The following is a 22,690-nucleotide window of genomic DNA, read 5'->3' on the forward strand; positions in this document are numbered from 1 at the left end:
CGCCAATGGTGGAGGAGTATTTATAGCAGTAAAGAATTCAATAATATCCAGTGAAGTTATTAGCGAATGCGAATGTGAAATAATCTGGGTTAAGTTAAGTATCAAAGGTGGGTCAGATATGATAGTCGGATGCTTCTATAGACCACCTGCATCAGCAACCGTAGTAGTTGAGCGCCTCAGAGAGAACCTGCAGAACGTCGTGAAGAAGTTTCGTGATCATACTATTGTAATAGGGGGAGACTTCAATCTACCAGGTATAGAATGGGATAGTCACACAATCAGAACTGGAGCCAGGGACAGAGACTCTTGTGACATTATCCTGACTGCCTTGTCCGAGAATTACTTCGAGCAGATAGTTAGAGAACCAACTCGTGAAGCTAACGTTTTAGACCTCATAGCAACAAATAGACCGGAACTTTTCGACTCCGTGAATGTAGAAGAGGGTATCAGTGATCATAAGTCAGTGGTTGCATCAATGACTACAAGTGTAATAAGAAATGCCAAGAAAGGAAGGAAAATATATTTGCTTAACAAGAGTGATAGGGCACAAATCGCAGAATATCTGAGTGACCACCATCAAACGTTCATTTCTGAGGAAGAGGATGTGGAACAAAAATGGAAAAAATTCAGAAACATCGTCCAGTACGCCTTAGATAAGTTCGTACCGACTAAGGTCCAAAGCGAGGGGAAAGATCCACCGTGGTATAACAATCATGTACGAAAGGTACTACGGAAACAAAGAAAGCTTCATCATAGGTTTAAGAGTAGTCGAATCATAGCTGATAAGGAAAAGCTGAACGAAGCGAAAAAGAGCGTAAAGAGAGCAATGAGAGAAGCATTCAACGAATTCGAACATAAAACATTGGCAAACAATCTAAACAAGAACCCTAAAAAGTTTTGGTCATATGTAAAATCGGTAAGCGGATCTAAATCCCCTATTCAGTCACTCGTTGACCACGATGGAACCGAAACAGAGGACGACCGAAGAAAGGCAGAAATACTAAATTCAGTGTTCCGAAACTGTTTCACTGCGGAAAATCGTAACACGGTCCCTGACTTCAGCCGTCGCACGGACGCCAAAATGGAAAATATTGAAATAAACGATATCGGAATTGAAAAACAACTGCTATCACTTAGTAGCGGAAAAGCATCCGGACCAGACGAGATACCCTTAAGATTCTACAGTGATTATGCTAAAGAACTTGCCCCCTTTCTATCAGCAATTTATCGTAGATCGCTGGAAGAACGTAAAGTACCTAGCGACTGGAAGAAAGCGCAGGTCGTTCCCATTTTCAAGAAGGGTCATAAATCAGATGCGAATAATTATAGGCCTATTTCGCTTACGTCAATCTGTTGTAGAATAATGGAACATGTTTTGTGTTCTCGTATTATGACGTTCTTAGATAATACAAATCTCCTTCATCATAACCAACATGGATTCCGCAAACAGAGATCATGTGAAACTCAGCTCGCCCTATTTGCCCAAGAAATTCACAGTGCCGTAGACACTGGCGAGCAGATTGATGCCGTATTCCTGGACTTCAGGAAGGCATTTGATACGGTTCCGCACTTACGTTTAGTGAAAAAAATACGAGCTTACGGAATATCGGACCAGGTTTGTGATTGGATTCAGGATTTCCTAGAAGAAAGAACACAACATGTCATTCTTAACGGTTCAAAATCTGCAGATGTAGAGGTAATTTCGGGAGTACCGCAGGGAAGCGTGATAGGACCTTTATTGTTTACAATATACATAAATGACTTAGTTGATAACATCGGTAGCTCCGTGAGGCTATTTGCAGATGACACGGTTGTCTACAAGAAAGTAGCAACATCAGAAGACTCGTACGTACTCCAGGAGGACCTGCAGAGGATTAATGCATGGTGCGACAGCTGGCAGCTTTCCCTAAACGTAGATAAATGTAATATAATGCGCATACATAGGGGCAGAAATCCATTCCAGTACGATTATGCCATAGGTGGTAAATCATTGGAAGCGGTAACGACCGTAAAATACTTAGGAGTTACTATCCGGAGCGATCTGAAGTGGAATGATCACATAAAACAAATAGTGGGAAAAGCAGGCGCCAGGTTGAGATTCATAGGAAGAATTCTAAGAAAATGTGACTCATCGACGAAAGAAGTAGCTTACAAAACGCTTGTTCGTCCGATTCTTGAGTATTGCTCATCAGTATGGGACCCTTACCAGGTTGGATTAATAGAAGAGATAGACATGATCCAGCGAAAAGCAGCGCGATTCGTCATGGGGACATTTAGTCAGCGCGAGAGCGTTACGGAGATGCTGAACAAGCTCCAGTGGCGGACACTTCAAGAAAGGCGTTACGCAATACGGAGAGGTTTATTATCGAAATTACGAGAGAGCACATTCCGGGAAGAGATGGGCAACATATTACTACCGCCCACATATATCTCGCGTAATGATCACAACGAAAAGATCCGAGAAATTAGAGCACATACGGAGACTTACAAGCAGTCGTTCTTTCCACGCACAATTCGTGAATGGAACAGGGAAGGGGGGATCAGATAGTGGTACAATAAGTACCCTCCGCCACACACCGTAAGGTGGCTCGCGGAGTATAGATGTAGATGTAGATGTAGAACAGTATGCGTAGGGTGCCGGTATGGAATGTCTGTCGTCTAATTCTGTCACTGGTACTGTTAGGAGTGTTCAGTTGTCAGTACATGTGTGACTCCTTCTGAGGCAACTGATATGACTAAGCACATAACTATGTGTTCTAATGTAACTGACTGCACCTGAACGAAATTCTTTCCCTGTCTTGTTTGAAGCAGTCTGTAGAGACTATGTGCCCCCCACAAAGAATGTCTTTTGATTCTCTGAAGTCCTGGAAGCTCCTGTGAATGAAGCATCCTGATTGGTTCTTAGTGAATTTACCCACCAAAATGCTGGGAGACATAGGAGTATCTATGGACTGCTTCAAACAAGACAGGAGCTTTCCTTAGGTACAGTCAGTTACATTGGAACACATACTTACATGCCTAGTCACATCAGATGCCTTGGAAGGAGTTATTGCATGTGCTGGCAACCGAGAATCCTAACAGTACCAGAGATGGAATTAGACTGCACGTATTCCATACCAGGACCCTGCACACATTCAATCGAAGCGTGCAAAAGCATGCTGCAGCGGTTGGTGCATGGCCCTGTGGTGCGCGCCCAGCAAGTCAGCACTGGTGGCAAGTGAGAGTGCTGTGGGTGTTACTGCCGGGGTGTCTTCTAAGTGATCTATCTGGAATACATAGCCCTGCCCTGCATTTAAGTATATTGCAAAATAGTCAGTGAGATATTATAAACAGTAATCAGTTCCTTTTTTTACCCAGAAGGGGTGGTGGGCTGAAACTGGGGTTGTGGCTTCGAAACAGTATGGATTTTGACCTAATAGCACCAACAGAGTGCAAGAAAAAAAGACTGTCTCTCTCTCTCTCTCTCTCTCATACACACACACACAGAGGAAAGGATATAGATTAATTAATCAATCAATTTAATAGCTCAAGCTTTATATCAAAATGGGGCAGGGCTTCTGTGAGGGAGGGAGGGAGGAAGGCTGTGGGATTTCCCAGAGAGGTAGGGGATGGGGAGTGGTGCAGTGAGTTAAGTGGTGACATGGAACAGGACGATATTAATTAGTTGATGAACTTGTAGCACAAGTGAGCCATTTTTTATATCAAAAATTGTTGGCAGAGAGGAAAAAGTGGCACAATGTGTTAAGGGGATAGGGAGGGGTTGACATGGAAAGCTGATGATGTCATCAAGGGGAGGTTGTAATTAATTGATTAATTAATTACTTTGCATAATTAATTTGATATCAAAGTGTGTGCAGAACAGTAGGTTAAAAATCAAAAGTGACATAGAAGAATAATAGGTTAAGGGCTGATGTGGAGCAGAACAATAGGTTAAGAGAAGGGGAGGGGGATAATTTGCCCCTGAATGTTTGCTTACCCCTGAATGTATGCAACCCTCGCAAAGAAAGTGGCTCAGAACGGTTTTTACCCAACTACTTACAGAGGCTTCCTGTAACAAAATAATCATCACTTATTTATTAACACTGTTATTAACAAAAAAAGAATTATTTTCGTTCTGGTGGCATTTCCCTCTCTGTATTGACAGTATTGGTGGAAGATACATTGAAATTGTAGTACCTAATGGAAGTGGTAGCACATATTTTAAATACTAAGGAATTCATAGCATTTCAGTTCTGGCATTTGCTGACGATAGTTGTAATTTTAAATGGCTAGTTATACGGTGTGTGGGTTTCCTTTTGGACGGAGAAGTGTTCTATTACTGTCCACTATACCATGATCTCTCTAATGGGACCGTGCGGGAATAGCCGATCGGTCTTGGGCGCTGCAGTCATGGACTGTGCGGCTGGTCCTGGCGGAGGTTCGATTCCTCCCTTGGGCATGGGTGTGTGTGTTTGTCCTTAGGATAATTTAGGTTAAGTAGTGTGTAAGCTTAGGGACTGATGACCTTAGGTGTTAAGTCCCATAAGATTTCACACACATTTGCACATTTTTCTCTAATGGGCACCTGGATTTGCCCTAGCCTGCGCCATTAAATGTAGGAGAAATTAATGTTCCGTATGTGTTTGTTGCGGATGACTCTTTGCCATTATCTTCAATCTTGATGAAACATTTTCCCAGTCGTAGCAATGGTTTAATAACGGCGGAAAGAGTATTCAGCTATCGCCTGAACCAACCTCAACGAATTATTCAGTATATGTTTGGGATTTGGAGTTCAAAATTCCGAGTACCTTTAAAAACCATTGGTGTGGATCCTATGAAATTAGAAACAGTGGCTCTTCCTTGGGCCTACTTTCATAACATACTTCGAGTAAATACATCATCGATGATCAGATTTATTCCCCCTGGCGCTATGGATGTACAAAATTCTGATCTGAGTTTCATACCAGGATCATGGAGATTTGAAATGTCACCTTCTGAGGCACTTGTCTCCATAAAAAATATTCCGCGAGGATAAGCAAACGATGTGAGGGAAGTATGTAATGAATTTCGCGATTACTTTGTGTCATACAATGGTTCAGTGCTGTGGAAAAATGCTTTCATGTGAGACAACATACCTATTTCTTGACCTTTTAATGTTACCAGAGACAGCTATGTTATTGTGTGCGCTGCTTTCCACAGTCAGATTATTACTTCACTATTGATTTGTGAAAGGTTGTTAAATATAGGTAATCACAAGTAAAATGTTCTTAAAAATAAATTTTTAATATACTTTACCGTCCTCTGTGCTTTCGTCAATATTTCTGCTTCCTCTGGACTCTACAATAGCCAATAAGTATAATAAAGTATCATAGCTGTACCAACTACATTTCCACGCTTTAAGTTCTTCGTTCTTTGTGCTTTCTGTTTCTGACACAGATATACGTTACATTTTTCGGCCAAACTTTTCAATGTTTTGGTTTTTACATCGTGATTTCTGTACTGTCTAAAAGACACATGCGACAGTCACGATTAGTGTGCATTTCGTCTATGGATTGCGATGTCAATTCTGTGCCCCACAACAAGACTGCTATACCAGTCGTCGAAAATAGTCAACAAACACGGGCGAAAAGGTGATAGTTATTGGCTTGATGCTACTCACGTCCACACTGCGCAGTGCTGCAAAACATAGTGTCCATGAATCCCATTTCGGGTAGGGCGCAAAAGACGCAAGATATACTACCCCGCAATACACCAGATTCATCACAGCAAAGAATAAGGGTAGCCTGGTCGAAGGCAAGACATACGCGGGGCTCTGTCCAGACAAAGAGTCTACTCACAGAGTCCCAAGGTGTACTTACCTTAAACCACACAGCTTGGAACGAGGTTTCGCCTTTTCAGACCAGCACTACAGAGGGCAATTCTGAGGGAAATATTTGTTTCATTAATGTAGATTAATAAGTCACAGGACATTTCACAGATAAAGCACACTTTTTTGTTACAATTTTTTTCACGATCTGTTTACAGCCTTTCAGTTTAGTCTCCCTGATTGTCTTTGTCTGAATCCCAACTTTTCAAAAGCTCATTATTCCATCCAGGACACCATTTCTGTTCCTCTGTCGAATGGCTCTGGTAATGTTTGTAGGAAGTTCTTCCAGAGAAAGAAAACGACGTGCAAGCATAGATTTTTTTTCAATTTTGGGAACAAGTCTATGTCCGGTGGATTCATGTTTGGAATGAAGAGAGAATGCGACAACACTTCCCATCCGCATTCGCGCAGTTTTGTGGCTACAACATTGCCGATATGCGGGCGAACGTTGTTATAGAGAATGAGTGGCCCAGCCTCGAACAACTGAGGTCGGGTTTTGTGGATTTTTCTGTGCAGGTTTTGCATGAAGCTACGATTATATACTGCTGTAACACTTGCTCCACATGGGATTCTACCTGCCATGATGATTCTTTGGAGAATATAAAAAAAATTTGTCATTTGCTTGGCTACGACTAAGCGCGTCTAAATTTATTTGGACGCGAAAAAGCTGAGGCTCTCCTCTCATTGGACTGTAATTTCAACTCCGATTCAAAGTCTCTAATCCACGTTTCATCAATAGCCACAATTCGACAGAAGAATCCTTGACCTGCACGTCCGAATCGTTGTTTGAGCAGGGTTACAATGTTCAGGTCAGTGTCAAACAATGTAGGATCCATGCCGCAGAAATTTTTCTCTTCTCCAAATTGTCAGAATATGGAATACTGGTGTTAGGGGAACTCCCGTGGCTTCAGAGAGTCGCCAACAAGTCGCACTGCGATCTTCTTCAACAGCATTAGGCACAAGTTTCACACATCGTTCATCTGTTGACGTTTTTTCCCTTCCAGGTCTTGGATTATCGTCTATGCTCGTACGACCACCACGAAAATGATTAACTCAACTTGAAACTGTTCTATGCCTCACTGTAAACTCACCACAATCTTCGCTTGACGCACTGTGAACTGTTGTCCGGTTTTCGCAGCGTTAAGTTTAGATCTCAATGTATGACCTCTGGTCTGCAACAGTCACACTACCTGAGACCCCTCTCACCAATTTTATGTTAGAGTACGCAGTGATAAAACAAAAACACTTGCTTCTTCCGTTAGCTCCCAACTACGTCTGACGTAATTTTTATTGTTGTTGTATCAAGCAATCCAGAGTAACACCAACCTGTGTGTTATTTATGAATTGTTCCTCGTAATAAATGTTGTGGTGCATAATTGTGTGCTTCAGACCAACACCGATTCAAAGGAAGGCCTCGACGCTTGTTGGCGACGTCACGTCAGCTAGGCACGGCTAACGCCAGGTCTGCCGCAGGCAGAAACGCCTGGACGTGCATATCACTATGAATCTCTTATTTTTGGACAAACTGTTTGGTATTGTTTTGGATTCTGCAGTTTTATTTAGATGAAAGATTTTCTTACTGTCGTAAAGCTACAAATGAAGATCATAGTTCTATATTACTGAATCCTGACGAAACAAACCTAGATTAATATGAGAAGATGCTTTGCCGCATTGCAAGCTTCGGAAATTTAGTTGATCGAAGCTTACCCCAACCCCCTTACAATGAACTCGTATCTTTTATTTATTTGTTTTCGTTTGACATCGTCACTGGAAATGTGAACCAATTTACATGTGTAAATGTCCAACTGTTGCCAGTCATTAGTTTACAGTCGTTTTCAACGAAAGGAATTCTAAACAGGAAACAAAATGGCTTCATAAATCGAAAATACTGCTGAGCTTAAACTTTTTTTAAACATGCACATTTGAAAAGATAAATATTTCCCTCTTGCAACTGAAAGGAGAAACTTTATAAGATAAAAAAATTTTATTTCACAAAACTAGTATCTCTCTTTCGCCTCTTCTTCTGTCCCCCACCCCCTCCCCGAACGTATACAATCACAAGATATTTCATTAACATTCAGTGCTCCTCACTCCATAGTCAACCATACTTAAAGAAGAGCACCAATATGTTTACAGTTTCTTGTAAAAGCAACCCAGAACTAACGTAACTTCCTCAGATTTACAAATAAGGTAAAGAAGCACGAGTTCTGTTGCTGCTGGACCATGAAATTGTTTTTGTATGTCAATCCTTAAAAAAGTGGAAATTTAAGGTCAGGAGTACACTATTTGTTAAGAAGTGTAATGAATTGCATAATTAATTGATTGCCGAAATCTCTCAGAACAATGTGTGTTGGTCAATTACCGCCAGTAGGTTCACATTTTCCTGTGTCAGAGAGGGAGACACCACCATTATGAGTATGCCTGCAACAGACCTGGCGTTCGCCGTGCGTAGCTGACGTGACGTCACGAACAAGCGCCGAGGCCTTCCTTTGAGTCGGTGTTGTTCGGACACATCGCCCTCTTTCAGTTTCGTCGGCGGAGTTGTGGTTCAAAATGTAGAACAAGAAGCACTCCTCTTCTAAGCTTTGAGGTGAGTCTCGTGGTGTCGGGGCTTGACGGCGGCCGCGCGCGGCGTGTTGCCAGGTCCCGCGTGCTGCTGCAGCTGGGCGGCGCGGTGGCGGCGCGCGACCTGCTGTTCGCGCTGGCGACGCTGGGCGGCCAGGGCTGGTGGCAGCCGCGCGCCTCCGCCGGCTGCGTCGCGCTGGGGGTGGCGCTGCACTACGCGCTGCTCGCCGCCGCCGCCTGGACCACGGCCGCCGCCGTGCTGCAGCTGCTGCGCCTCAGCACTGTCGCCGGCGCGCAGGTAGGCCGGCCGGACACGGCCCGACGACAGGGTTTGCCGGAGGTTTCCGGCCGCCACCTTTGCCAGGTAGTTCAGGCACGCCAATGGAAGGCCTCCCTCGAGCAGCTGATGCCCCAAAACCTCTGCTTTCAACCTGTCGCATCCGCATCTTTCCCGACCCCTCCATCTACTATAGTGTTATCTATGTCCATCCTTTTGCCTGGAGGTTTTGGGGACCACAGCTACACACTACTGTAAACGCCTACATCCGTTCTTACGATCTTACACTACTGGCCATTAAAAATGCTGCACCAAGAAGAAATGCAGTTGATAAACGGGTATTAATTGGTCAAATATATTACACTAGAACTGACATGTGATTACATTTTCACGCATTTTGGGTGCATAAATTCTGAGAAATCAGTACCCAGAACAACCACCTCTGCCCGTAATAACGGCCTTGTTACGCCTGGGCATTGAGTCAGACAGAGCTTTGATGGCGTGTACAGGTACAGCTGCCCATGCAGCTTCAACACGATACCACAGTTCATCAAGAGTAGTTACTGGCGTATTGTGACGTGCCAGTTGCTCGGCTACCATTGACCACACGTTTTCAATTGGTGGAGAATGTGCTGGCCAAGGGAACAGTCGAACATTTTCTGTATCCAGAAAGGCCAAGGACCTGCAACATGCGGTCGTGCATTATCCTGCTGTAATGTAGGGTTTCGAAGGGATCGAATGAAGGGTAACACATCTGAAATGTAACGTCCACTGTTCACAGTGCCGTCAATGCGAACAAGATGAGACCGAGACGTGTAACCAATGGCACCCCATACCATCACGCCGGGTGATACGCAAGTATGGCGATGACGAATACACGCTTCCAATGTGCGTTCACCGCGATGCCGCCAAACACGGATGCAACCATCACGATGCTGTAAACAGAACCTGGATTCAACCGTAAAAGTGACGTTTTGCCATTCGTGCACCCAGATTCGTCGTTGAGTACACCATCGCAGGTGCTTCTGTCTGTGATGCAGCGTCATGGGTAACCGCAGCCATGGTCTCCGAGCTGCTGCAAACGTGGTCGAACTGTTCGTGCAGATGGTTGTTGTCTTGCAAACGTCCCCATCTGTTGACTCAGGGATCGAGACGTGGCTGCACGATCCGTTACAGCCATGCGGATAAGATGACTGTCATCTCGACTGCTAGTGATACGAGCCCGTTGGGATCCAGCACGGCGTTTCGTATTACCCTCCTGAACCCACCGATTCCATATTCTGCTAAGAGTCACTGGATCTCGACCAACGCGAGCAGCAATGTCGCGATACGATAAACCGCAATCGCGATAGGCTACAATCCGACCTTTATCAAAGTCGGAAACATGATGGTACGCATTTCTCCTCTTTACACGAGGCATCACAACAACGTTTCACCAGCCAACGCCGGTCAACTGCTGTTTGTGTATGAGAAATCGGTTGGAAACTTTCGTCATTTCAGCACGTTGTAGGTGTCGCCACCGGCGCCAACATTGTGTGAATCCTCTGAAAAGCTAATCATTTGCATATCACAGCATCTTCTTCCTGTCGGTAAAATTTCGCGTCTGTAGCACGTCATGTACGCGGTGTAGCAATTTTAATGGCTAGTAGTGTATTTATCGTGTAGCTACCAGTTTCAGCGCTTCAATGCTCCATCTTCAAGCCTTAGTTGAATTGAAGGGGTTATCAAGATCCATATATGTGCTGCACCAGTGGCCAAAATAACTGTTTTCCGCAGAGAATCTGTAACTGTGATGTCAGCACTCCAACCGTCAACTGCCTGGCTGGGCACTGTATCGGCGGAACTGTCATTTGTACTCAATTAATTCACGTGGAAAAGTTTTCAACCTCATTACGGATGCATGACGGGTATTAAGACTTTGAACATGGAATGTTAGTTGGAGCTAGATACATGGGAAATTCCATTTCGGAAGTCGTTAGGGAATACGATATTCCTAGACCCACAGTGTCAAGACTGTGCCGAGATTACCAAATTTCACGCATGGCCTCACGCCATAGGTAACGCAGTGGTCGATGGATTTCATTTACCTACCGAGGGCAGTGATGTACCTGTAGAGTTGTCAGTGTTAACAGACAGGTAGTACTGCGTGAAATAACCAAAGGAATCTATGTGAGATTTACGACTAAGGTATGCGTTAGGAGTGTGAGGTAAAATTTCGGATTAATGACCTATAGCATCAGAAGAGCGACACGAGTACTTTAGCTAACAACACGATATCGCCAGCAGCTCCTGCCCTAGGCCCGCAACCATATCAGTTGGATCCTAAACGACTGGATAACCGTGGCCTGGTCAGATGAGTCCCGATTTTAGTTTGTAGGAGCTGATGGTAGGGCTCTTCTCTGGTGTAGATCTCACGAAGCCACGGACCAAAGTTTCAACAATGCACTGAGCAAGCTGCTGGTGGCTCCATAATGGTGTGGGCTGTATTTACATGAAATGGGCAGGTTCCTCTGGTAGTACTAAACCGTTATTGATTGAAAATGTTTATGTTTGGCTACTTGGAGACCATACGCAGCCATTCATGGACTTCATGCTCGCAAACAACGGTCTCATGTCACCAGGCCGCAATGTTTCACGATTGGATAGAGGAACATTCTCGACAACTGGAGAAAATGATTTGACCACCTAGATCACCCTACATGAGACCCATAGAACATTTATGGAACGTATTCGAGAGGTCGGATCTTGCACAAAATCCTGCACTGGTAGCACTTTCGCAATTATGGATGGTTATAGATGCACGATGGGTCAATATTTCTGCAGGGGACTTCCAATGACTTCTTCAGTCCATACCACGTTAAAATTCTGCACTACGACAGGCAAAAGGATGTCGGGCACGATATTCGTCGCTATCTCATGACTTTTGTCACCGAAGTTATAAAAGCCACCATCACGCCCCTAATACGTATTTCAGTATTTTCATTTGGAAACGCGAGTTAAAGAAGCCAAGCCGTCTAAGAACGGCGAAGTATTTCTCGCTATTTTATTAGCTATGACATTAAAAATATACGAAAGCGAATGTCTGAGAAAAAATAACGACATGCTCTAGTAAATTTGTTAAATGAAATCCGATGTCTCTTGTATCTAATGAAAAATTGTTAACGATTTCTCAGGACAGAATAGAGAAACAAAACATGGTATTTAGAGAAGATATAGCAGCAGAGAGAAGCTTATGAGTAACTGAAATATCTAGCGACAAGAACGTCATTTGAGTAATGTTTAGTGTTGTAACGCCAACAAAAGCCAGCAGTATAACTGTCGTGAAAATACGTCACACAGAAATGTTTTTAGTTAATTAAATAAGGGTAACTAACTTTTTTTTTAGTTTATGATTATTATTTCATGTGGAATGAAGATCAGCAATATGTAAATATAATATGTAAATGTAAACAAACAGAAATAGAACTCTTAAGTACATACAGATTTAAATTTTGATAAACATGTACCTAAGTATTCCTACATCTATATGTCCCGATTCCTTACTAATTCGTCATAATTTCGTGAGACTGGAGTGCGTTTTGCAGACTATCAGTTATTGTATAAATCAGTTGCCCACAGTTAGGATATGGAATACTGTGATTTAGTTCGACAAGCTAAAACTCTCACTATTCAAGAAGAAAGCAGTGTTCCACAGAATCATTTATAAACGACATTCTGGAGTCTCAGATATATTTATTATTGTATAAACGTACGCCAGCTAAGAATTTGGTGTTAAAATACTGTTGAAAAAAGAAGATCTAGGTTTTTATTTGGTTTTAAATGTGAAGTATGAACATATACATTGATGCATATCTGGTTTCTGTTTGTTTATAGAGTAGGAAACACGAACTATTATTTCAACAATTTCCCTTTTTCATTTTAATCTCCATTACGTCCTGTCCTAGCTTCAGAAGCGTAGTAAGCAAAGGGAAAAGTGTTTCGACCAGCATGGCATTCACACAGCTATTGAATGAGGGGAGGGGGAGAAGGCAAGCGTCTGAGAGGCTATGGGCGTGGGGGTAGGGTACCCACCCCTTCTGCCCAGGAAAATACTTCTGTGAACTGGTTGTGTCTGCACATCCCCCTGCACGCAGATCTCCGTGCCCGAACATCACTGTGTCCGCATATCTCCATGTCAGTCGAGCGGTTCTAGGCGCTTCAGTCCGGAGCCACGCGGCTGCTGCGGTAGCAGGTTCGAATCCTGCCTCTGGCGTGGATGTGTTTGATGTCCTTAGGTTAGTTAGGTTTAAGTAGCTCTAAGTCTAGAGGACTGATGACCTCAGATGTTAAGTCGCATAGTGCTCAGAGCCATTTGAACCATTTTTTTTCTCCATGTCTGCATCTCTGGACCCCAAGTCTTGCCTGCCGCCACACTGACGACTCCCCAGTATAGAAATCTACACCTTGCCTAAGAAGCACATCGACCACGAGGACACTGCTTCCACGAGGCTGAGCCGTCTAAGCGTTCATCGCTCCCTGTCCATTGCTTAGCACACACCTCGGCCTCCGTCGTCTTCACATGGACACGCACTCACCATTCGCGAAACAACAGGCGTGTGGCTCTCTCCAAGCGGCAATCGTAACTTGGCAGTTAGATAAGCCACAACGCAGTACGAGGCTTAGAGGTGGACCGAGGAAGAGCACCGAACCTGTGAACACTGCAGCTTAACGTACTATGGGCATGTGAAATACACTCATGCTCATAAATTAAGGATAATTGCAGAATGTGCTGCCACACAACACAAAACTGACGCTAATAGCATAGGCGCATAGGGAACACACCCGACACAGAGCTGTAAGTCCACGGTATTGGTGATAAGTTGAGAAAACCCTCTCGAAACACACGTGTTACAAAACGCCACTGTTTCCTGCGCATGTAGCCCGACACCAGTATGGGATATGATCACCGTGCACACTTACACAGGCAGCACAACGGATTGGCATACTCTGGATCAGGTGGTCGAGCAGCTGCTGGGGTATAGAAACCCAATCTTGCACCAGTGCCTGACGGAGCTTCAGAAGTGTCTTAGGAGTTTGAAGACGTGCAGCGATACGTCGACCGAGGGCATCCCAGACGTGCTCGATGGGGTTTAGGTCTGGAAAACAGGCAGGCCACTCCATTCGCCTGATGTCTTCTGTTTAAAGGTACTCCTCAACGATGGCAGCTCGGTGGGGCCGTGCGTTGTCATCCATCAGGAGGAAGGTGGGAAACAGCACCCCTGAAAAGGCGGACATACTGGTGCAAAGTGACGTCCCTGTACACCTGACTTTTTACAGTTCCTCTGTCAAAGACACGCAGGGGTGTACGTGCACCAATCATAATACCACCCCACACCATCAAAGCACGGCCTCCATACAGGTCCATTTCAAGGACATTAAGGGGTTGGTATCTGGTTCCTGGTTCACGCCAGATGAAAGCCGGCGAGAAACACTGTTAAGACTATACCTGGACTCGTCTGTGAACATAACCCGGGACCACTGTTCCAATGACCGTGTACTGTTTCTTGACACCAGGCTTTACGGGCTCTCCTGTGATCAGGGGTCAGGGGAATGCACCTTGCAGATCTCCGGGCGAATAAACCATATCTGTTCAGTCGTCTGTAGACTGTGTGTCTAGAGACAACTGTTCCAGTGGCTGCGATAAGGTACCGAACAAGGCTACCTGCAGTACTCCGTGATCGTCTGCGGGCACTGATAGTGAGATATAGGTCTCCTTGTGGTGTTGTACACTTTGGACGTGCCTGGACACATTTCCTGTCTGCTGTAATCGTTGCCATAATCTTGAAATCACAGTTTGTGGCACACGGAGGGCCCGTGCTACGACCTGCTGTGTTTGACCAGCTTCCAGTCGCCCTAATATTCTGCCCCTCATAAATGTCATCAAAATGTGTTCTTTGAGCCATTTTCAACACACAGTCGCCATTAGTACGTATGAAAACGTCTGCAAACTTACTCGCTGCACCATACTCTGACATGTACCAACACACCTCTGCGTATGTGGACTGCTGCCAGCGCCACCGTCCGACGACAGCAAGTCAAATGCAACGCATGGTCGTACCCCGAGGTGATTTAAACCCGCAAACCGCCCACCAGAGCGTTGTTTTACCATGTATCAGGATTATCCTTAATTTATGAGCATGAGTGTAGATATATGTGGTTAATGAAGCCGCACAGGGGGATGTGTTTTAGCCCAGGTGGTATTGATCATCTTCGGTACCTTCCATCATCTCTCTCTCTCTCTCTCTCTCTCTCTCTCTCTCGCACACTGCAGTACATCCGAACCGAAGAACCGAATAAACATCAGTCAGATTAGGTACACGTTAGCCCACCGCTCACCGTAGCCAAACTGTTATCCACTGCTCTCTGTCCTCCGCCAGAGATTATCTCTGAAACGCCATACGGTCTGTGTGGAAGACAGGCTTTATTAGAGTGAACATCGAGGCATCTGTCGAATCTGACACCTGTGTATGGGCGTGAAGCGCGAGGTCCAGTGAAAGTCATGCTAGTTACACATAATGTACCTTATTATTACTAGTAACTGGAAGCATTATCACTGTTGGGCTTACATATGTGAAAGAACTTTGATTTCATCAGAGAGAGAGAGTGTTTAAGACCTAGAAAACGTATTGATATGTTTCATAACAAATCCCAAAATATCGTCAAACGACAGAAACAAATTGTAGTCAGTGCTGGAAGTCATTAATATTCGATACTCATAATAATGACATCAACCACGGTCACAGCGGTTGTAGTTATACTCACTGTTAGAAGTGGAAACTACCAAATAATGTGAGATTTGTAGCTAATAAGTCTAATCTTGAAAATTAATTAATTTATGATGACAGTTTATTAGTACAGAGTTCACAAGTGTTCTACTGACTGCTGCAGAAAAGGAACTCGAACTCCAGCCAACAAAATTTCGGAGGTTGTCCGAAGATATTTTCTGAGAAACTGTGATGGCTGATCATGGCAAGCAGTACCGAGGACTACTAGGTAACTAACAAAATACTCGTCTCATTGATACTCGGATAATTACCGTCAGTATGGGGCCCGTATACGATAGGATACATAGAGGAAATACAGAAGATCGAAAAGGGCAGGACGTTTCGTCACTATTTCATTTAGAAACAAGCAGATACCAAAACATACAAAGTAAAAAATTAATGCAATAACCCTCATACAATATTATAACGGGGTTTACTACGGGGCAAGGAGTGGGCGACGAGTTCTCTTCTGGAGTTGGCGATGGAGTGGATGAGAATGGCAGCCAGTCAGTTGATAGAAAACCTTACTGATGAACACGAACAAACGAGGTGCACCACATCTGAAACACACAGGCTGCAAATGGCGGGAGGTGATCCTCGGACCCCAGCACACCTGTAGTCGCATCTCAATGAAGGCATTCCCCGTGTACGGTAACAGCGGACGGGCTGCTACGGCTGCTGGGTAGTGGTGCAGCAGCGAGGCGATGTCCCTGTGCCCAGGTTGGACATTCAGGCAGATGTCGTTGGTTTGTGGCCTGGCGGAAGCAGTGTCATAGATGCAGCGACGACCGCCACAGGCTGTGTGTCATCGGACGGCTCAGTTGCGATGACCTCCCGACAGGCTGATCCTGGGGGTTGAAATCCCGTTCCCACGTGCTGAAGGTTGAACAGCTCACTTCGACATATCTGGACCAGGGATGGAGGCCTGATGTGGAGTCCCTCACACTGAAGCATTGTCTGAGGAAGCCTTGTCTGGTGACGTTGCTGAGCTGGTAGGTCACTGGCTGATATCTGCGGCCTGGTTTCTGTTGCTGGGCTACAGTCCCGGCTTTCGGTGTTTCAGCCGCTACGGTACTGTGATGGGGCTGCTGTCACGGTGGGATACTGTAGCAGTATTGCGTCATTGTGCAATTCTTCCACTCCACTCAATGAACGTTTCCATAAGGTGAATATTGGCCAAATCTTGATCAACCAGACTATCCATATTTCAGTTACCACAAAAGGACAAGGTATACTCAGACATGAGATGCATATTGCGCAAATCTTGATCAACGAAACAATTCATATTTCAGTTGTTACAGTTGACGAGGTACACTCAGTATAGTTCCGGAGACGCGCGAAGATTACAGCTGTATCTCACCATGATTAGACAGATACTGGATTACAAGGTGTGCCAAGGGGCATACATGGAATCAGACCATAATTTAGTAATGAAGAGGTGAAGTTTCAGAGACTCGCGTGGAAGAATCAGTGTGAAAGAACCGAAGTACTGAGGAATGGTGAGATGTGTTTGATGTCTACTAAATATATGGCTGCCAAGATAAGGAATATCACAGTAGGCAGATGAGTTGAACGGGGAGGGACAAGTCTAAAAAGAGCAATCGCAGGTGTTGGACAGACAGACATAGGTAAGAGGAAGCTTACTGAGAAGAAATACTTCAGTTGACAGTAGGAAATATAAAAATGTTTTGGGAAAGACAGGGATAGAGCAGTATAAATCACTTAGGAATGAAATAAATAGGAAGTTCCGAGAACGAACATAAATTTTCTAGAAGAGCCACCCAATATATTGCATCTTCCTTCGTATATCTCTCGCGAAAAGACAATGAAGGTAAAATTAGAGTAATTCGAGCTCACGCGGAGGCTTACTATCAATCGTTCTTCCCGCACACCATTCGTAACTGGAAGAGGAAAGGGGGAAGGGAATGGGTATACAAAGAACCCTCCGCCTCTGGTTTGAGGCCCCAGTGGCTCGTTAAAAGGCTATAATTTAATTACGATTTATTCGGTTAGTGGAACCAATTACCTTTGTTTCTTAAAAATACGTCCACACCAGTAAAATAACCTGTAATATCAAATGAAAAAACGTATAACACAAAACGCAGAGCAATACACAACCCTCACTGTAAATGAACCCGTGATGCCGCTGCCGATACTATGGGATCAGTTCAACATAATGACTTCGTGCATTGCATTCAGTGGACCTATACACAATATACATATCGACCAGTTTTTCATCCGTAAATCTATTCACACTGCAATCACTATTAATAAACAATTAAGACTGCCGGGAAAGAAACAACACCATGAACTGTGACAAAACCAAACAGTACTGAACGGAGCCTTGAGTGCACTGTGTCAACAAAAAAATACCATGAGTGAAAGTAACAAGTTTGTTTTGCAGACGAGAAACACAGTTCATACATAAGAATGCATTAGACAGTAATATATTCCGTTTTATAAATAAAATTTTTATATCGTGGGAACTTAATCTGTCATCATTTTCATCGCCACATTTCTTTCCTTCTTCAGGATGTTAATTAACGACGGGATAGCAATTCCTGTGACTGCTTTTTTGTTCACCCTCATTATTAGCCTTTGACTTCCTCTGTCATACCATACCAGCGATCTTCAGCAATGCGCTACCGCTTGTCTCCTCTCCTCAGCACAGCAGTGCCCTCGCGCCAGAAATCAATACAGGACCAAGCGTGAGAGCGCCTGCGCAGTTCGTGACGTCATGAGGAGTGAGCATTTTAGTGTGAGGTCAAAGAGATGTTAAAGTTTCTGATGAATATGTACTTCAGGAAAGGTTGAACATTGTACTCATAGATCAAGAGAACAGTTTGTAAGTCCGTAAATTTATGCTTGGCTAGTCAGCGACGGTTGTAAATTATCCAGTACTCCTACGGCAACGAAGTGTGTCAAAGTCAAGTAAATTTGTTATTCATTAATGTAATAAAGTGAACTAATATTTCATGTGTTCCAGTTTGCTAAGACTTGAGATTTTGTATTTTCACACCGCACATCTCGTCACATAAAACACTGATTTGAGTAATGAAAGAGGCCAAGAGCCATTTATTTGCCAGGGTATAATATTTAACTACGTATTGAAATGACGTATTTTGACGATTTACAAGGAGAAATGAATCCAGCGTCACTGACGCGCCTAAGAAACTATAGACGAATTCAGCGCGCATGTAAAAACACCGATATTAAAGACAGACTCTGGAGACATTTGAATATTACAAAAACAAGCCACAACCCATCGTCCACCGCCAGACGATATCACTCTCTTTTTATCTCCTGTAAAATACGAACGCACCATTACATAGGCGTCATTATAAGATTTGTAATTTGTTTAAATCTACAGAGATATACTGTTATTTTGTTGCATGTGAGACTAGTATGTGTGAAAAACGCAGAGTGGTTAATGAATGAACATTTCCGCGTGATTTCTAAACTTTTCAAACCACTCAGACTCTGTCATGGCTAATGATTTAAGTGTTAAAATGTTATATGTGTTTTAAATCCAAGCTCATAATTATAGCGTCAATTACTGTAAATCTGTTTGCTTTGGTTGTTGGACAACCTTAATCATTTACTTCCTATGTGCCAATTTTTTTTCACATTGCCAACCGTGTCCGACGTGTCATTGTGTGGACAGAACAGTCGAGGCCGACGTTAACATACTACTTACATCCCCCCCCCCCTCGTAACATTCTTCCAACTCAGTTTTAAACTGGCCCTGAGGTACATTTTCAGTGCGAGTGGCGTCCGGGAATTTCTTAGCAAACTCTACTTCTCAAGTCGCACATCGCTCGCACAAAGCCTCGCTGTTCCACAATGGTACGCGGCACTTCCATAACGGGAAAGGGAGCCACGCAAGTATAAGTTGCTTCCCCTTCTCAATCTGATGTTTAATAACAATAATATTTCCTTACATCGCATGTTCTCGTGATCCAGAGCCTTCTCCCAGAGCAATCAAAGAATCTACAGTTACGGCCGGACGAAAGTCACAACAATTTAGATTTGTTTGACCACTTTGGAAATTTTTGCGCCCCCCTCACCTCCCTACCGGCCAATCAACGCGTCATACGATTCTGTGTCGCTGCTGTTCGCTTCAGCTAACCCAGTACTGATTGTTTCCCTTTAAGGGGGGTAGGACATCAAACGGGCCGACTTGGAGCAGGAGAGGCACCACACGACATTTTAATTTCTACTGTCTATACTTTTACAAATAACTTCATAAAACTTTGTCAGCATGACCAGGAAGGATTTTGGACTCACTCTCATAGCAGTGCAAGTTCAAAAACGTAGCAAAATACCCTTTTTTTACATGTGAAATTTCATCATTTTTTCACTTACTACTGGCTGCATTTGTTTCTGTAGGTACACTTTTCTTCCTAAGTAAGAGAGATTCCTCGATGAATTTTGCACACCAAACAAGCAGTACATACAGGTGTATGAAACTCTAGAATTTTCCAAATCTGTTAAAAACTGTGGCAAAAATTGAGATAATTAACTATAAAATTTGAGTTTTTTCTAAACAAGAAGTTTAAAATGTAATAGTTTATTCATTTTTTCACAAATCAAATAAACTCTAGAGTTTCATACACATGTAACAATAGTTTGCATGGTGTGCAAAATTCATCGAAGTATCTCTCTTACTTAGGAAGAAAAGTGTGCCTATAGCAACAAATGCAACCAGTAGTAAGTGAAAAAAATGATGAAAATTCACATGTAAAAATAGGTATTTTGTTACGTTTTTGAGCTTCCACTACTATGAGTATCAATCCTGAATCCTTCCTGATCATACTTTCAACGTTTTATGAATTTATTTGTAAAATTATAGACAGTGGAAATTAAAATGTCGTGTGGTGCCTCTCCTGCTCCAAGTCGGCTCGTTTGACGTCCTACCCCCCTTAAAACAAATAACCCTACAACACTCCAGTTTATCAATTTGCTACAACGTTTTGTTTTGGCTCCTCTAGCCATTTGTAAGGTACTGTGGAACAGGAATTTCAGTTTATATCAGGTCTGTAGACAAGTAAACAATAAATTAATTGCGTAGCATTGTTTTTTCGAGGCGGTATTGAAAAGTAAATGATTACCCGTGTTATATAATCACAACGACGCACTGACGTGTGTTGTGTCGTGTGTGTAGGCACGAGTCCCGCACGTCGTGCTGGTGTGTTCGGCGTGTTCGTGGTTGTCGCCGCTGTTGCCGGTGGGGGTGCTGTTGGCTGCCTCGGGACCCGCGGCGGGCTACCCGCTACGTCAGGACAGCGCTTCAGACTTCCTGTGCTACCCGCAAGGAGCCGCCTTCTACGCCTCTGTCCTGCTGCCAACCGCTGCCTGCGTCGTAGTCAACGCCGCCATCTTCCTCTACCTGCTGTTCACAGTGCTCTTCCCGGCCTGCAGCTGTGGAAGCGGCGTTGTAGTTACCAGGTATTCCGCACTTCTCAAAGATACGAACTCACAGTTATTGTAATCTCACCAGACCAAATATTAATCACCATATTAAACGAGCACACTGGTCATTTCGTAGCACCGTACAGCTAGTTCTACCGGCGTAGGACGTGGCAATGGTGTGAAATGCACATGGCACGGGAGTAAGGTGGCTCAACGGAGAGACGATGAGAACGATAAAGACGAGCTATTATGTGAGGAAGTCCCCATGACCAAACCATAAGTCAAATTGTCCGATTTCTTGGTGTACCGATGCGCACTCGTCAACCTGATTACATGGAATGGTATACTACTCACAGTCACGTTACAGGCAATAAGAACAGTGGATGTATAAAGGTCCCATCCTAGCAGACAGAAGACGAGCAGCGAGAGTTGTCAATGAGAACTGATTTCAGACTCGGCAGAAACTGCTGCTGTTCGTGAATGCAAGTCCAGCCTCCGCCATTTTCCGAGTGAATATTCTACATCTACATTTATAATCCGCAAGCCACCCAACGGTGTGTGGCGGAGGGCACTTTACGTGCCACTGTCATTACCTCCCTTTCCTGTTCCAGTCGTGTATGGTTCGCGGGAAGAACGACTGCCGGAAAGCCTCCGTACGCGCTCGAATCTCTCTAATTTTACATTCGTGATCTCCTCGGGAGGTATAGGTAGGGGGAAGCAATATATTCGATACCTCATCCAGAAACGCACCCTCTCGATACCTGGACAGCAAGCTACACCGCGATGCAGAGCGCCTCTCTTGCAGAGTCTGCCACTTGAGTTTGCTAAACATCTCCGGAACGCTATCACGTTTGCCAAATAACCCTGTGACGGAACGCGCCGCTCCTCTTTGGATCTTCTCTATCTCCTCCGTCAATCCGACCTGGTATGCATCCCACACTGATGAGCAATACTCAAGTACAGGCCGATCGAGTGTTTTGTAAGCCACCTCCTTTTTTGATGGACTACACTTTCTAAGGACTTTCCCAATGAATCTCAACCTGGCATCCGCCTTACGAACAGTTAATTTTATATGATCATTCCACTTCAAATCGTTCCGTACGCATACTCCCAGATATTTTACGGAAGTAACTGCTACCAGTGTTTGTTTCACTATCATATAATCATACGATAAAGGATCCTTCTTTCTATGTATTCGCAATACATTGTGAAGGCCACTGTATTCAGTGGAAATAAGGACATCGATACTTCGTAAGGGCTATTGATCATAGTAGCACATGGAACTGCACGTTTGGACCACGTAACGCAGAAAATTGGCTGTATAGATGTAGTATAGTCTGACGATTTTTTTCTCTTTTCAAATGATGCAAGGCATCGAGAGAACCTACAGCCCAATAAGACGGTTATCCCACAGTGTGGGGAGCACATGGTTCAGACCAGAAGTGATTATTTTTGGTTTTAGGGATGTATCCCATACCATGACTTTGGCAGAATCATTCAAATTACCGTAAACATCAACCAGGATATCGAAATGCAGACTTTCGCAGTGTATTTCACTGATGAAATCTTCTCGGTTTATCAGCCGAGTCGTGACGTCATGTTTTCATAACGTTTCGATGAGTGTCTTACTCGTTATCTTCAGGTGAACTGAAGGTTCCGGGTAGTAAACGCGTCGAAACATTGGCAGGAAACAACATCACGACTCAGCTGATATCCTCAGAAAATTCTTCAATGAATCAGGATGTTTACGTCAAGATTGTCAGTGACCAATTGTTACCTTTTTCCTAC

The 22,690-nt window shown here is 44.0% G+C and overlaps 1 protein-coding gene across 1 annotated transcript in view; it reads left to right on the forward strand.

The window, feature by feature from the left end:
• Positions 1-3,089: 3,089 nt before the first annotated feature.
• The window catches only part of LOC124594501 (adhesion G-protein coupled receptor D1-like), a 40,733-nt gene continuing 21,132 nt past the window's right edge, over positions 3,090-22,690 (forward strand). Inside the window, exons 1-3 of the mRNA XM_047132875.1 lie at positions 3,090-3,217; positions 8,429-8,708; positions 20,655-20,938. Of these exons, the coding sequence (XP_046988831.1) occupies positions 3,090-3,217; positions 8,429-8,708; positions 20,655-20,938 (692 nt within the window). The remainder of the gene's footprint in view (positions 3,218-8,428; positions 8,709-20,654; positions 20,939-22,690) is intronic.

Source organism: Schistocerca americana, chromosome 2 (assembly GCF_021461395.2).
Source record: "Schistocerca americana isolate TAMUIC-IGC-003095 chromosome 2, iqSchAmer2.1, whole genome shotgun sequence".
Taxonomy (NCBI): Eukaryota; Metazoa; Arthropoda; class Insecta; order Orthoptera; family Acrididae; genus Schistocerca; species Schistocerca americana.